Source organism: Peromyscus leucopus, chromosome 2 (assembly GCF_004664715.2).
Source record: "Peromyscus leucopus breed LL Stock chromosome 2, UCI_PerLeu_2.1, whole genome shotgun sequence".
NCBI classification, from domain to species: Eukaryota; Metazoa; Chordata; class Mammalia; order Rodentia; family Cricetidae; genus Peromyscus; species Peromyscus leucopus.
The window spans coordinates 134,384,749-134,401,737 of NC_051064.1; the positions used below are offsets into that span (position 1 = coordinate 134,384,749).

The 16,989-nt window shown below is 51.7% G+C and overlaps 1 protein-coding gene across 1 annotated transcript in view; it reads right to left on the reverse strand.

Moving 5' to 3' along the window:
* Positions 1–781: 781 nt before the first annotated feature.
* Zdhhc18 (zinc finger DHHC-type palmitoyltransferase 18) overlaps positions 782–16,989 on the reverse strand; it is a 30,575-nt gene continuing 14,367 nt past the window's right edge. The window contains exons 3-8 of the mRNA XM_028888178.2: positions 8,994–9,143; positions 7,577–7,714; positions 7,421–7,469; positions 6,484–6,586; positions 4,541–4,653; positions 782–2,673 (exon numbers count right to left, since the gene is read on the reverse strand). Coding sequence (XP_028744011.1) covers positions 2,556–2,673; positions 4,541–4,653; positions 6,484–6,586; positions 7,421–7,469; positions 7,577–7,714; positions 8,994–9,143 — 671 coding nt within the window. The 3' untranslated portion in view covers positions 782–2,555. The remainder of the gene's footprint in view (positions 2,674–4,540; positions 4,654–6,483; positions 6,587–7,420; positions 7,470–7,576; positions 7,715–8,993; positions 9,144–16,989) is intronic.

Genomic DNA, 16,989 nt, shown 5'->3' on the forward strand with positions numbered 1-16,989 from the left:
ACAGATGGATGGACTGCTCCATGGGTTGGTGAGCATGCGATGAGGATGAGATGGTGTGTGAGGGAGTGGGCAGAGCTGGCTGACAGGTGAGACATGGTCTTACCAGCTAACCCTCTGCAGAGAGGCCTGTTAGCTCCCCTCAGGCTGTGCAGGAGATGGCAAAGTCCTGACAAGTGTCCTCCTGGAGGAGATACCAGAGAGGTCGGCCTGTGTTAGCATCTGCTGTTCTGACTACCTAGGAGGTTGGGTTGGGGCAGGGACAAGAAGCTCTAACTGGCTGCCGGGCGGTGGTGGTGGCACACGCCTTTAATCCCAGCACTCGGGAGGCAGAGGCAGGTGGATCTCTGTGAGTTCGAGGCCAGCCTGGGCTACCAAGTGAGATCCAGGACAGGCGCCAAAGCTACACAGAGAAACCCTGTCTCGAAAAACCAAAGAGAGAGAGAGAGAGAGAGAGAGAGAGAGAGAGAGAGAGAGAGAGAGAGAGAGAGAGAGACTGTCTCCACATGGTTTTGGCTGAGGGATCTGGGATCAGGGTGGAAAGTCAGCAGGAAAGACTCAGCAGGTACCAATCCCTGAGGCCCAAGGAGGCAGACATGCTGAAGGCAGTCAGGGGGGTTAGCCCCAGCTCCTCGGCCTCAGAGTGCCTCCAGTCGCCTGCCTGCCTGCCTCCCATTTCCCAGGGAAGACCCAAGTGTGTCTGAAAGAACCCAGAGCTAATAAGCTGCAAGCCAGGGACTCGGCAAAACAAAAGCCAACAAAAACCAAACCAAAGAAAAGCAGCTCTTAAAAACACAAGTTTTATTACAAGCGGGAACAAAGAATACTGGCTTAAACAAAAGGCAGGTTAGGGAGCCCTCCTCCAGCCCCTCTGTCTACCTCCCAGGGCCATGCAGGATGGCCTAGGACTCTGAAGCTATCTCTCCCAGCCACCACTTCCCCCTGTGTCCGGGACCCACTGGCCTCAGGAACAAGGAATGGAAGTTAAGTGACTTCCTAAGCTATGACCCAAGGGCTTCACCCACCTGAAGGGCCAAAGCGGGGCCTAGAAGAACAAGTCTCTATTTTGATTAGGAACTACAGCTCCCAGCAGAAGGAGGATTTGCTATGAGCTCCTGGCCAACACACATGCCTCCTGGCCTATTCTATTTCTTCCTTCATTTCTAATCAGCAGAAATGCATCGTCTCCTAGATCCTCGCACTGGGGCCCATACTCAGAGCAGAACACCAAGGAGGGGGTGTGGCTTTGCAGAATGGCAGCTGTTCCCCAGACCCGTCACCCCACCCACCACACCTAGCCTCAGCCTGTTGGGGCAGAACACAGCTGGGAGCCTGACCTGGGGGCTGGGTGGCAGAGTCCCCAGCCACTGTCTGTCTGTCTGTTGGCTGGGGCAGAAGGAAAGAGGGCAGGAGCCCAGGGGTCTCTTGTGACTAATGCACATCCTCCCAGTCCCCATGCCTCAGGCTGCTTCTGAACACAGGGTAACAGGGAAAGGGAACAGCCCAGGGAATATGGAAGTCAGCTGTATTTGTACACAGGTGGACGGACACACACACACACACACACACACACACACACACACACACACACACACACACACTCAATCACCCACAGCTAGATCTGCTGTAAAAAAAAATGTATTAAACCACCTAGCCTTCTGAAAACCCTTGACTTGGCACTACACAGATAGTAACACATTAACTTCTATTTTAAAAAAGGGTATGTAAAAAAGAGGTCTATAAAATTGTGCAAAATACCCAGCATTAATAAACCCGTTTCAAGTATTGCCAGCATGATCTAACCCACCCACCTCTAACCCTGACTTGGAAGAGACTTGGGGGGCACAGGAAAGGATCCTTAGCGTCTCCGTGGGCTGGGGAAGGTAGGATCCCCATTCTACTGTGCTGCCCAGGACTCTACAGGAGCTGAACTTCTGGGGGCCTGGATGGCCGGTCTGACTGCCTCTGACACCGGCTGCCTCCCACCCTCGGCCCAGGCTCTCTCTACTGGTACCCAGCTCTATCCTATTGGCCAATTCCATACAACCCTCCCCGCAAAAAGCCCACCAAAATAACCATGATCATCACAAAGGGAACGCAGGAGCCCCGGAACAAAGCAGTTCAAGGAAGGGCGCTGGCCTGAGGCCACCTGTCCTTCAGGGCTAGTTGCTCAACCGTCCTGCTTCCAGAAGCCTCTTGACTCCCCGGGGCCTGTGCAAGCCTCCAGCTGGGAGGCCGTCCACTCAGCTCTCACCCTCACTCACACTGGGCCTCCCTGGGCACAGGCAATGACTTGGCATGGTCCCCTTGGTGACCTCTCGAGGCTGTGGCTCTCCTCTCCTGCCACTGATCAGCTCAGGAACCTAGGGTCCGAACTGTGGGAACACCTGGGTTTGGGGAGCAGAGGGCCCAGCTATGGGACAGTTCAGAGAAAGCCACGCAGGATGGGAAATAAATACGAAAAGACTGGAGTCTTTGGCAGCTCTGCTTCCCTCGGGTGGTACGGGGAGGGTCCCGGCAGGCGTGGAGGGCGGCAGGTGGCAAGCACTGAGTCACATTCAGGGGTGGCCTCCTACCATGCTGGCGTCTGGCTTGGCCCCACAGGGTGGCTCGTCACTTCTGATGGGCGAGGGCAACACAGCGTCAGACTGCACGAATCCCCGCCGGTCAATCAGGCTTCCAAAACACAAGGACAGGACATGAATTCCCGATACGGCTCCAGGCCAAAGGCCAGGTGGTGTCACAACACAGACAATGTCTTCCAGGAAAGATCCAGCCCTAGGAAAGCTGGGCAAATGGAAGCTGCTTCCCATTCAGGAGTTCAAGACCCTCCCTCTGGGACTGGTGAGATAATTCAATGGGTGAAGGTGTTTGCCACCAAACCTGATGACTTGAGTTCAACCCCAAGGACTCATGACCTCCATATGCGCACCATTGTATGTGTGTACACACACATGTAAATACATGTAAAATAAGACCTTCTGAACACTTAGCTTTTTCCATATAATTCATTCACTAGTTTGGTTTTGTTGTTTTTTTATAATTATTACTATTTTTAGACAAGATCTCATTATGTAGCTCTGCAGATTGTAGACTGTCCTGGAACTCATGATGTAGACCAGGCTGGCCTTGAACTCACAAAAATCGACCTGCCTCTGCCTCCCGAGTGCTGGAACTAAAGGCGTGAACTACTATGCACAGCTTATTATTTTTTGAGACAGTGATTCACTCTGCAGCCCTGGCTGGCTTAGAACTCACTATATAGACCAAACTGGTCTTGAACTCACAAAGATCTGCCTGTTTCTGTTCACATTAAAAAGGCAGGTGCCCCTGGGTGGAGATGGCGCATGCCTAATAACCCCAGCACTGGGGAGGCCGAGACAGGTGGATCTCTGTGAGTTCGAAGCCAGCCTGGTCTATAGAGCGAGTTTCAGGACTACACAGAGAAACCCTGTCTCAAAAGAAAAAAAAAAAAAAAAAAAAAAGGAGGTGGGTACATGCAGTAGTGCCATCATGTCAGAATGTTTTTAGGACCCCCAAATGGCCTTGCTCCTTGAGGATGTAGCTGAGCATGACCTTGAACTTCTGACAGGCCTGCCTCTACCTCCCAAGTTTATTCATTGTTAATTCAAACTGACTCAGCTGTCTGGGTGCCAAGAAGCCAGGCTGCAGGTGAGAGAAAAGAAAGAAGGAACAGCTATTCGGAGGCAGTGGGAGACCTACTTCTGTCTCCCTAGTTGGGGCACATCTGAAGGAAGGTCCTGTCCCCTCCGTCCCCATGGCCATTTAACGCCTGTTCTGGAGCTCTGGTGCCCTCTGCTGTCAGCACCGACATGGAGCCTCCTGGCAGGGCTGAGCCACTAAGGTTCCGGGAGAGGGTGGTGACCTCACCACGTGCAGGAAGAGCATGTCACCCAGTGTGGTCACGACAGTCACTGTGGTATCTCTGAGAAGTAGGGTTACACAGACTACCCTATGATCTTTACTATGTTGTACTTTTTTTCCCATTTGAAACAGTTTCACTGTGTCTCCTAGGCTGGCCTTGAACACGAAGCAATCCTCCTGCCTCAGCTTTCAAGTGCGAGGATTACAGGCACGTACAACTATGCCTGGTTGTACTTATTCTTATTCTGCAAATGAGTACATGTGATTAAAACTAACAGCTAACAGCCTTCCTCAGGATTTCTGGGTCATCCAGGAGAGCAGAGGACAGCAAACAAGGAATCCATGTACGTGCAGGGAGAAGGCCTGCTAAGGTCCAGACTCAAGGCCACCTCCCCGAACCCTCTCTCTCTCTCTCTCTCTCTCTCTTTTTTTTTAAGATTTATTTATTATGTATACAGTGTTCTGCCTGCAGGCCAGAAGAGGGCGCCAGATCTCATTACAGATGGTTGGGAGCCACCATGTGGTTGCTGGGAATTGAACTCAGGACCTCTGGAAGAACAGCCAGTGCTCTTAACCGCTGAGCCACCTCTTCAGCTCACCCCACCCCCCCCCACCCCCCCACCCCCCACCCCCCACCCCCCCGCCAACCCTCTCTTACCTGGGAGGTAGAGGGCCACAGAGCACAGCACAGCAGTTGGTGACAATACTTTTATGGCTGTAGGGGTTGACAGACGCCTCACCTCCCCTCTTGCTGGACCAAGACCCTTTGATCTAGAAAGAGGAAGAAGCCTGGGTAAGCTCCCTTCTTCCAGCCTCCCTCCCTGGAGAAGAGTTGGAGACTCCCGTGGAACCTACTCCCATCACACCTGCCTCCTTTCTCTTCACCATCTAGAAAAGGGACCCAGAGGCCGGGGAGTCCACAGAAACCAGTTCTGGTTGGACTACTGGAGGGAACAAGTCTTCAGAGGAGGCCTCCAATGAAGATGGGGGACTTCCGGGTGTAGGGAGCTCTCTAGTAGAGACTAGAAGGCTCCAGCTAGCACAGAAGACAGAACCAAAAGGAAGTCTCTAGAGGAGGATGCTTGGGTAGACTGCCTCTCCCCTGGCTGCCCATCTGTGCCGATAGGTTTACATACTGGACACAAGCTAGCATCATCTGAAAGGAGGGACCCTCAATTAAAAAAATGTCCATAAGATCCGGGTATAGGCAAACCTGTAGGGCCATTTTCTTCATTAGTGATTGATGGGGGAGGGCCCAGCCCATTGTGGGTGGGGCCACCCCGAGCTGGTGGTCCTGGGTTCTATAAAAAAGGCTGAGCAAGCATGAGGGAGCCAGCCAGTAAGCAGCACTCCTCCATGACCCCTGCATCAGCTCCAGTCTCCAGATTCTTGCCCTGTGTGAGTTCCTGTCCTGACTTCCTTTAATGAACAATGCTGTGGAAGTGTAAGCCAAATGAACCCTTTCCTCAACTTGCTTTTGGTCGTGGTGATTCGTCACAGCAATAGTAACCCTGACTCGGACACCAACTGAGAGGGGGCAGGATGGGGGGCACGAAGCCGCTGAACCACTGTGACCCCACCACTCCACTCCCCGACCTCGGACAGTCTGCCTCTGGGAAGCCCTCTGTGGAAGGCATGGAGGGGCTCAGCAGGAAGTTGCCCACTTGCTGGGCCAAGCAGCCCTTTCTGCTCAGGCTGCCATAACACCTGCAGAACTAGTCCTGAGGACACCCAGTGGGGGTGGGGGCCGGGCTGGGGCGGATGTCATTTCCGCCCTTATCAATGTGCTCAGTTTTGTTTTCCCAAATGAGAGTGTGAGAGGTCATGGGATTTTTTTGGGGGGAGGAGTTGATTTTTTGAGACAGGGTTTCTCTGTGTAGCTTTGCGCCTTTCCTGGAACTCGCTCTGTAGCACAGGCTGGCCTCGAACTCACAGAAATCCGCCTGGCTCTGCCTCCCGAGTGCTGGGATTAAAGGCGTGCGCCAGTGCGCCACCACCGCCCGGCTCCCATTTTACTTTTTGAGACAGACTGTCCATTCTAACCTTGAATTTGCAGTTCCTGTCCCAGCCTCTAGAGCAGCCGGGATTACAGGCCTGAGCCACCAGACTAACCAAGCTCCTGTTCTTTCTCTTCCCAACCCCCCTTTTACTTCTCCCCAAGTCAGTATCTCCCCACATAGCCCAGTCTAGCCTCAAACCAAGGATCGCCTTGCCTCGGTCTCCTAAGTGTCGGGATTACAGGGATGTACCACCATACCCAGTCTGCAATGGATCCATTTCTCTTGGATGGTGGGTCTCTAGAGGATCCATGTTATGTGGCAACCCTGGGAACACACGCTGCTGTTTTCTCTTTGTGGGTTGAAGGACAGCGAGGGGAGGGCATGTCTGGACTGGGGACAGTGGGCGCTCAGACAATGCTGGCTGGTGAGGGCTTACAGGGGAGTAGGTAGGAGGGAGCCACGCTGCTCTGTGCTGACTCTCAAAGCACAGGACCTGCCGCGTGTGGGAACGCGGGCTCTGACATTAGGCTCTCTCTGGGCTCCCCCAGCAGGGCTGCCCTGGACCACCCCAGGCTCCCCAGCCCTGCCCAGCTCTACTCACGTCTTCGTTCGTCGTCAGGTTGGAGGCGACGAGGTAAGTGTGGAACCCTGAGAGGCCCAGGATGGACCAGATCGAGAAGAAGCAGATGACCAACTCCAGCACAGTGGGACCATCAAGGACACATGTGTGGGGGAGGGTGGAGACCCTGGGACCTGTGCTCACCCTTCCCCACTCACCCCTCCCTGGAGCCATACCCCTGAAAAGCACAGGTGTTCTAACCTTTCTGTGATCCAGTCATCATTTCTCAGCGGATCACCTCTGCACCCCCAAAACAGGATGGGAGTCCTGAGGAGCAAGTCAAGATCTGGCTAGGGATGGCCCGGGGAATTCTAACCACAGGCTCTTGGCCACGACATGGTCTAGGGAGCTTGGCACCCCAAGGAACATGCAGGCTGGTGACGTGACTCAGGGGGTAGAGGCGTTTGTCTCCAAGCCTGCTGGCCAGAGTTGGAACTTCGAGTTCCTCTAACCTCATTTGTGTGCTGTGGCACACACGTGTTCTCTACTGCCCCATGCAAGTCACAATAAACAAAGATTTAATTAAGAAACACACTTGGGGCTGGAGAGATGCCTCAGCAGTTTAGGGCACGGACTGCTTTTCCAGAGGACCCCTGTTCAATTCCCAGTACCCACATGGCAGCTCACAACTGTCTGTAACTCCTGACACCCTCACACAGACATACATACAGGCAAAAACAATGTGTGTGTTATATATATATATATAAATAAATAAATGCACTCTTTGCCGGGCCTTTATAGACAGGGACAGTTTCCTGAGGTTGCTTGCTCAGCCCCCCCCCCATGACAATCCATTCAGGATCAGCTCTAGGCCGGGTGTTGACACAGTAGAGTGGATTCTAGGGAACATGGCCCTACCATCCTCCCACCCATGAAGAGGCCTCAACTCCCACCCAGGGCGACAACTGGAAAAAGATATCTTGCTGGTGTCTCTTTCAGAGTGGACAGGAAGTTGCTTTCTCGAGAACCTAGGAAGGAAGGACAGAGACCCAGCTCAGGGTGGTGACCACTGCCCCTTGCTAGGGCCAAGCTCACCGGTCAGGCCTCCTCCGCCCCTGTTGTCCCCCCCACTCACGCAGAGTCAGGTGGGTGACCACGCAGGCGAAGATGAAGGCCGTCAGGAAGGAGAGGGAGAGGATAAACGCATAAAAGAAGCGGTAGTTCCGTCTCCCGACACAGTTGCCCACCCAGGGGCAGTGATGGTCAAACCGTTCTAGAAAGGGAAGGAGTCAGAGTGGGTCTCAGTCAGCACTGGTGGCTAGTCCCCCCCCCAGGCTGACACTGTCCCATCCTCTCCCCCAACAGCAGCTGACTCCTGTCCCTCCCTTGGACACACCCTACTTGCAGTCCTTGATCATCAGATCCCACCCACTGCCTGACACATTCCCTCTATTCTTTTAGCTCCATAGTAACTCCTTCAGATGTAACTACAAAGCCACTCCCTTAAAACGTCTCCTGTGGCCTCAAACTAGGTAGGGGTCCTCTGTCACCCGCTCTGTTACTCTCTTTTACATAGCTTTGCCCTTGAGTGTTGACATTCACGCAAGACATGGTTGGCCTCAGACCCCTGAAATCTCCAGGATCCAAGAGAGTATCTGGTTCACAGATTCACAGACCATGGCCTATTACCAGCTCCATACCCACAACTCTGGGCCTAAGGCCCAGAGAGGGCTGGGCCGCTAGGTAACTCACGGAGAGCTGGCACCAGAGGCCAGGGCAAGGGACTGAGCTCATACCAGCGCTAAGTCCCTGGGGGTGGGAGTCACACCCAACTGATGAGGAAAGTCCTTGTGGGAATCTGGGTCATAAGCCCGTTTTGGGCCTTATGCCAAGGCTGGTGCCCTCTAAGGAGGTGGGTGGGGCAGACTGGTAGGGATGAATAACACCCACTGAGTCACCCACTTCTCTGCTGCTGCCCCAGCTCTCCTCTTGAGGGAGTGCTGAGCTGGCAAGATGAAGTCACTGCCCTGGGAACTGCGCACTGTCACCATGGCTCAGCTCACTTGGGTGTCATATAGATTCTCCCTTATGACACCCTCCCAAGGGACCATTCTGGGTCCTCGTCAAGCTGTAGAGCCTCCGAGGAGCAGGGTGAGGGGACAGACCTAGCAGAGGAGGGTGGTCAAGAGGCACCTGCCCGTTCTGGCCCAGGCTCTCCACCTCACCCTCCAGATTCTCACCCTCCCCGCCCTCTTTCTCAGTTCCATCATCCTCTCTGTCTTCCATGTTACTGCTCCAGGCCTCAGGGATCATGGACCTACTGAGGAATGGACTGAAGCCTCCAGACAAGTTCAAGGCCTCTGTCTGCTGAAATACTTGGGGACTGGGGGACAGGATATACCAACCCTGGGCCAAGAGGTGTCCCTGCCAATCCGGGAGAGCCAGCCTTCCGGCTCAGCCCTAAGTATTTCAGATGTTGCCCGTCTTGCCCTACATGTGACTTCCTGCATCCAAGACTCAATCTCTCAGGGGTCCCAAGGCCTCCCACTCACCCACACAGTTGTCGCAGACACTACAGTGTGAGGTCCTGGGCGGCCGAAACATCTTACAGGTGAAGCAGTACTTCAGTTTCACCATCTGCCCGTTGATCATCACCTCCCGGGTCCGAGGGGGCGGTCGGTATGTGGAGCTGCCTGTGTTGTCTGGGGGTGGGAAGAGAGAAAGAGGATGCCCAGATGGGAGTGGGGGACGACACACTAATGCAGGGTCAAACGTTATGAACTGCTTACAGGCCCAGCACTCCATTCAGGCCTGGGACTGTGCTCATATCTCACACATCTGCTCACATACCCGCGGGCCGGCCTTCACCCCGAGAAAGGCCATCAGGGACAGAGCTCCTAGAAAGGTTTAGGGAGGTCATGTGCCTCTAATCCATGAGAACTTCCCAGTTAAAGGAACAAGATGAGCACCCCAGGGAAGTAACTGGGTCTAGAACTTGGACATCTACAACCCACTGGTCTGACCGCTCACCAAAGCCAATGATACTTATAGAGAAGAGCTGGACAGAAGGTGGCTCAGTGTTAGTGAAGGATGCTTCCTGCCCTCCCAGAGGACCGGATTCTGTCCCCAGCACCCATGTCAGGCGGCTCAGCTCTTCTGGCAGTCACATGCACACCTCCCTCGCCTCACACATAATTAAAAACAAAATCTTAACAAACAACAAAACAACATCAACAGAATGTCAGAGCTAGGATGGTAGCTCGTGCTTGTAATCCCAGACACTGTGAAACTGGAAAACTGTGAGTTCAAGGCTAGCCTAGACTACAATGTGTCTCTCCCTCCTCCTCCTCTTTCTTTTTTTAGAAAAAAGATGTTTATTGACCCCACTGTAAGACAGAAGTAGGTAGCAGAAGAACCACCTGTTTGTTTTCTTGTTTTTTAATGGAAGGAATAACAAGTTTTCCCAAAGTCTACAAATTCCACATGTTCTGTAGGATGAGTGTCTCCAAACTGAATTCACGTGATCTGAGTTCAGATCAAAAGAGTGTGTAACCAGCCAGGCATCCAGCACTTGGGAAGCAGAGGCAGGCAGATCTGTGAGTTCAAGGCCGACCTGGTCTACAGAAAAAGTTATAGGTCAGCCAAGGCTACACAGAGAAACACTGTCTCAAAGAACAACAACAACAACAACAAAAAAAAAAAACAACACAAAATAGGGTCTCACCATGTATCCCTAGCTCCTGGAATTCACTATGTAGGCCAGGTTGCCCTTGAACTCACAGAGATCCTCCTGCATTCACCTGCCAGGTGCTGGAACCACCAGCCCAGTCACTTATTGTGTTGATATGGGTGCTGAGCTTGGGGACATTCATCAACCGGGCTCCTAAACACCAGTCTACTGCAGTCTCCAGTTTGCCTGCTCACCTCCAGTGAGTAGTGTCTGAGTGCTCACCTCCAGTGAGCAGTGTCTGAGGGCTCACCTCCAGTGAGCAGTGTCTGAGGGCTCACCTCCAGTGAGCAGTGTCTGAGTGCTCACCTCCAGTGAGCAGTGTCTGAGTGCTCACCTCCAGTGAGTAGTGTCTGAGTGCTCACCTCCAGTGAGTAGTGTCTGAGTGTTCACCTCTAGTGAGTAGTATCTGAGGGCACTAGTCCAGGTACCCAGCATGCACTGGTGAGGCACATGCATTCTGATCTAAGTTCCAACCACCAAAGAGACTCTTATCATAACCTTGACCACACATGTTTAAAATGCAGTTAAGCACCTAAAGATTTCCTCTTTAGAAGAGGAAGTACGAAAAGGCAGGGGTTGGGGCCCAGGAGACTGAGTCAAGTGAACTCTGGGTCTTAGTTTTCTAATTTGTAAAACAGGATTCACCGGTAGAATGGTGAATACATTTTGGTCCTTTGTGAGACAGGATCTCATGTAGCCCAGGCTGGCTTAAACTCACTATGTAGCTGAGGATGACTCTGATCCTTTCACCTCTCACATGTTGGAATTACAGACATATAACTACCACATCTGGCTCTATGTGGTGCTGGGAACTGAGGCTGGGCACACATTCTACCAACTGAGTCACACACCTTGTCCTGTTTGGTTTCTGCGACAGGGTATTACTTCAGAGTAATCTGGTCTTGAACTCAGGCAGACACATTTACTTTATCCCAACACATGCTTTAAAGGTAAGATCATTTTCAGCATCCCTACCTTACAGCTAAGACTTGCTCAACACATTAAGTGACTTGCCCTAGGCCACACAGTACACAGCAAAACCAGGATTTGAACCTAGGTCTCAAAGTTCAGGTTTGAGGTCTTTTCACACAATTTGTAGCACCCTGGTAGGGTTGCAGCTCAAAAAAGCACTTTGACCAGCATACCAGATCCTCAGGTTTAATCCCCAGTACCATCCCCAAATAAATAAATAATAGAAATTATCCAGATTCCTGCTGGGCATGTTGCAAGCCTAGTGCTTGGGAGGTAGAGGCAGGAGAATCACGAGTTTGAGGCTACCCTCAGCTACATGGCAAATTTGAGGCCAACATGGACTACATAAAACTTTGTCTTAATAAAGTGGGAGGGGGGGAGCAGTGGTGGCGCATGCCTTTAATCCCAGCACTCGGGAGGCAGAGCCAGGCAGATCTCTGCGTTTGAGGCCAGCCTGGGCTACAGAGTGAGTTCCAGGATAGCCAGAGCTATAACACAGAGAAATCCTGTCTTGAAAAGAAAAGACAAATAAACAAAAGAATCAATTCATTTCATCTTATGTGTGGGGGTGTTTTGCCTGCATGTGTGCCTGTACACCACATGTGTGCCTGGTGTACATGGGGACCAGAGGAAGGGATCAGATTCCCTGAGACAGGAGTTACAGACAGTTCTGAGCTCCCATGTGGGTGCTGGGAATTGAACCCGGGTCCACTGGAAAAGCAGCCAGTGCTCTTAACCGCTGAGCCATCTCTCCAGTTAAATTGCTCCTCCCCTAAGTTACTTTTCTTAGGCATTTGTGGAGCAACAAGTAACTACTAGGGCCTTTGTGCAGACAGCTTCTTTGCAACTCATCCTTGCCTGGCCAGTCAACAGTCTGCGTGTCCTCCCCAGCCCTCTGCCCCCTCCCCGCATCGCCCTGATGCAGGCCAGGCCCGTATCACAAAGAGCTGCTCCAGAAGACTTCCTCTCCCACCCCTCTACACAGCCACATCCTTCCTAATGCCCCTTCCAAGTTACTTCCTAGCTCCAAACACTTTCCCCGAGTCCTTTTAAGACAAGACGGAGGGCTAGAGAGATGCTCAGTAGTTAAGAGCCTTAAATTCAGTTCCCAGCACCCACACTGAATAGCTCACAATGACCTGCATCGGACATCCTTCTGGCCTCCTCAGACACCTGAAGACATATGGTGCACACAGACTCAAACAGGCAAACAGACATACACAGAAATCAAATAAATAAATCTTAAAAAAACAAGAAACACAAGACTGGCCAGGCAGCATTTTGCAATCCCAGAATTTAGCAGGTAGACATAAGAGGCTCAGGAATTCAAGCTCAGCCTTGGCTACCTAGCAAGACTGAAGGAAGCTGGGACTGCATGAGACCATGTCTCAACATCTTCAACCATTAAAAAAACAAACCTAGCCGGGCGATGGTGGCGCACGCCTTTAATCCAGCACTGGGAGGCAGAGCCAGGCGGATCTCTGTGAGTTCGAGGCCAGCCTGGACTACAGGATAGGCTCCAAAACTACACAGAGAAACTCTGTCTCGAAAAAACAAAAACAACAACATAAATAAATAAATAAACCTAGGGGCTGAAGGGCTGTCTTAGTGGTTAAGAGCATGTGCTGCTCTTGGAGAGGACCTGGGTTTGGTTCCCAGTACCCACATGGTGGCTATCAACCACCTGTAAGTCCAGTTCTAAAGAATCTAATGCTCTTACCAGATGGTGGTGGCGCACACCTTTAATCTCAGCACTCAGGAGGCAAAGGCAGGTGGATCTCTGTAAGTTTGAGGCTAGCCTGGTCTACAAATTGAGTTCCAAGACAGCCAGAGCTGTCTTGAAAAACCACCACCAAAAAAAAAAGAAAAAAAAAAATTGAATGCCCTCTTCTGGAATCCATGGGCACTGCATGCATGTGGTACACAGACATACATGTATGTGAAGCACCCATACACATAAAATAAAAATAAATCTTAAAACAACAATAAACAGCCTAGCTTGGTGGCACTCATCTTTAAACCAGCACTCGGGAGGCAGAGGCAGGTGGATCTCTGTGACTTTGAGGCCAGCCTGGTCTACAAAGTGAGTTCAAGGACAGCCAAGGCTACACAGATCCGCCTACCTCCGCCTCCAGAGTGCTGGGATTAAAGGCATGTGCCACCACCACCCAGAAACAAGCTTTATTCTTTTGACAGGGTCTCATTGTAGCCCAGGCTGGCCTCAAGCTTGCTGTGTATCAGGATGGCTTCGAACCTCTGACCTGCCGGCCTCTACCTCCTGAGCGCTAAATTTTTGTGGTGCTGGGATTAAAACCAGAGCCTATGAGCTAGACAAGCACTCTACCCACTGAGCCGCCCCCAGCCCATCCTCCCGCCTCTCTTTAAGATTTAAGTATTTGTTATGTAGACAGTGTTCCTCCTGCATGTACACCTGCACGCTATAAATCTCAGTATTGACGGTTGTGAGCCACCATGTGGCTGCTGGGAGTTGAACTCAGGACCTCTGGAAGAGCAGCCAGGGCTTTTAACCTCTGAGCCATCTCTCCAGCCCCTTTCTTTTCTTTTCTTTCATTTCCCTCTCTCTCTCTCTCCCTCCCTCCCTTCTTCCCTCCTTCCTAACTGGCCTGGAACTCAGAGATCTGCCTACCTCTGCTTTCCAAGTGTTGGGATTAAAAGTGTGTGTGGACCCAGCACTTTTTCCCTTTGGGGTACTGGAGAATCAAATCCAATCAATACCTTTTACACCCCAGGGAAGTGCTTGCAAGGCCACTAGCTACATCCACAGCCCAAAGAACCAACTCCTGCAGGGGTGATCAGGGCCTTTCTCCCACACCCCTTCCCTAACAGGGATGCTGCTGCTGCTGCTGCTTTGGATGTCCTGTCTCTGGCCCCAGGACACCCCGGCCACTTCCTTTTTCTTCTCTCACCAGGCTTCACCAAAGCCCAACCTCATCTCCATGACCCTCGGCAGCCACCTCAGGCTTTGTAGACTCCTGCTCCTCACACCACACCTGTCACTGCATGATGCTGTAGTAGGACCTGTGTGTGTGTGTGTGTGTGTGTGTGTGTGTGTGTGTGCCTCCTCCCTCGAGCTAGACTATAACAAGGCAAAACAAGGGCAGTCCTGGGGCTAAGAACTAGGAGGAAGAGAGCCAAGGAAGAAGACAAGCTTTAAGGCTGAGAGGCAGGCTGGGAGTTCAAGTCCTGACCTTTCCACTTAGGAGCAGGTGCTTCTGGGTACTTAACCGCTGCCTCACAGAAGCAGATGAGCGCACCACAATGCCCAAGGCTATAAGGGTATAAAGACCAGACTGGACGGCTGGGAAGTACCTACTTAGATATTCACAGGAGATCCCAGAGGCCCAGGCTCACAAGTCTGAGAACACTGAGCTTGAATCCCGCCTGGAATTCTACTTGTTACAAAGGAAATCCTTTCACTTCTCCCTCAGTAAAACAGAGGTCAGGTGGTCCCATGCTCTCTGCTGTGGTGAGGCGGGGAGAAGTACAGGCCGCCTGAGGCACAATGCTGGTGGCCTTGGTCACTGACCTTGGTCCTGACCAACACGCCAGAACATGCCAGCAGGTAAAAGGCCAGCTCTTTCCAAGCTACTGGCAAGGCTCCATACCAGACCCCAGGTCCTGCCCACTGCCCCGGGGCTCCAGCGCTGGCCAGCTGCCCACTGCTGTCTCCCTGTCCTGTACAGGAGCTTTCAAGCTGGTAAGATACAAGGCTACACATCTCTGCCCAACCACTTACTGAGGTAGGCAGATCAAACCATTCGGCTTCTCTGATCCAAAGAAATCAATAAAACGGAACAGAACTGACTCCACCCCCCAGGGTTGCTGGGAGAACTAGCTAAGAATTTACTAAGTGGGGTGGGTCAACACCATGTCTAGCATTTAGCAAGAGCCTGGGGGAGGCTGTGCACCCCTATCTGAAATACTGGGAACCAGAAGTGTTTTAGATTTGGGCATTTTTCAGATTTTAGAATATCTACATATACATAATGGCATGTATAGAGAGTGGAACGCAAGCCACACATGAAATTCTCTTACATACGGGGTCTATGCAGGTCTTTTACACATAGCCAGAAGGCAATTTTTTTTTCATTATTGTTTTGAGACAGGATCTCACTAGGTAGCCCTGGTTGGTCTGGATCTCACTTTGTAGGCTGGCTTTGAACTCGCAGAGCGGTACCGGCTTGCCTCTGCTGGGATTAAAGTATGAGCCACCTCACCTGGCTTCAGACGTAATTTATGGAATATTTTTAGTGCACCTGTGTTCAGACTGCAATCTGCTGGGTGAGGTCTGCTGTGGAATTTTCTGGTTGGGTCTCAGATTTTGAAGCATTTAGGATTTTCAGGTAAGGGATGCTGAGCCTTGTAAGTAGAAGCTAACACTACTATTGTTGCTATAGGAACACCACAGACACATAGTGAGTTAAAGAAAACTCTGGGAGTGAAGGGCACATCCAGGCCCTCTTCAGTATTGTGAGAACCTCCTGGGAATCTCACCGGATCCCAAAGATCCTCCTCAGGACACACGGGAACCTTGGTCTCTCCCACAAGGTAGGGAGGAGCCCTAGCAGCATGTTCCAGTCTCTGGGAGTGAGGTTCCCTCCCTCCAGAGCCGTGACAGAGAAGGGAAGTCTGGGAGTGAGGTTCCCTGCCCTCCATAGCTGTGACAGAGAAGGGAAGTCTGGGAGTGAGGTTCCCTCCAAGGGCCTGGGGACAGCGAGCTGGAGCACAGGTGCCACTCAGGTGCTTGGCAGCCATCACAGTTTGGTCAAAGGAGGCTGGCGGGGGCCATGATGAGCAGGTCTGCCTGCCGCCTGCTCTGCCTGGCAGCTACCACCTCCGGCAGCTTGTCGCCCCCAGAGCAAGTCCACCGCTACTCCTGACCAAAAGCTCAGTCTGTCAAGGGTCAAGAGGGAAACATGATTACCAAGGTGCACTGAGACCGTCTCCCTGAATCACAGAGTATGCAGGCCGGGCAAGGTCACAAGGCCACATTCTGCAGACGCAAAACCAAATTAACCCGGATTAGAAGGCGGGGCTGAGATCAGAATCTCTGTCTCCCAAGACATCCATTCCTTCACACACAAGCATTCACTACATGCAAGATACTGTACAGGCCTGGGTGTGGTGGGTAAGGGACCCATACAGATAGATGAGCCAGAAATGTCTGCTCACTCTATGCCTGCTTGGCACACCACAGTAATATATATTTATATCGGTGGTTAAGAACACTGACTACTCTTCCAGAGGACTTGAGTTCCATTCCCAGCACCCATGGTGGCTCATAGCCACCTATAACTCCTGTCCCAGAAGATCCAATGCCCTCTTCTGATCTCAGTGGACACTGGACACCCATGGCGCACAGACAGACATGCAGACAAATCATCCTCATGCAAGGGTGTGAGACAAGGCCTCGCTTCGCAGCAAGGTTGGCCACCACCTGAGGGAAAAAAATACTCACTAAAGGAAGGAGGAAGTGGTTAAGAAATGCTTCTTGGCCGGGCGGTGGTGGGGCAGGTCTTTAATCCCTGCACTTGGAAGGCAGAGGCAGGCAGATCTCTGAGTTCCAGGCTAGCCTGGTCTACAGAGTGAGTTCCAGGACAGCCAAGGATACACAGAGAAACTCCATCTCAAAAAAAAAAAAAGAAAGAAAGAAAGAAAGAAAGAAAGAAAGAAAGAAAGAAAGAAAGAAAGAAAGAAAGAAAGAAGAAAAGAAAAGAAAAGAAAAGAAAAGAAAAGAAAAGAAAAGAAAAGAAAAGAAAAGAAAAGAAAAGAAAAGAAAAAGGAATACTTCCTGGCTGGCTGGGCCTCTAGATGCATCTCAGAGC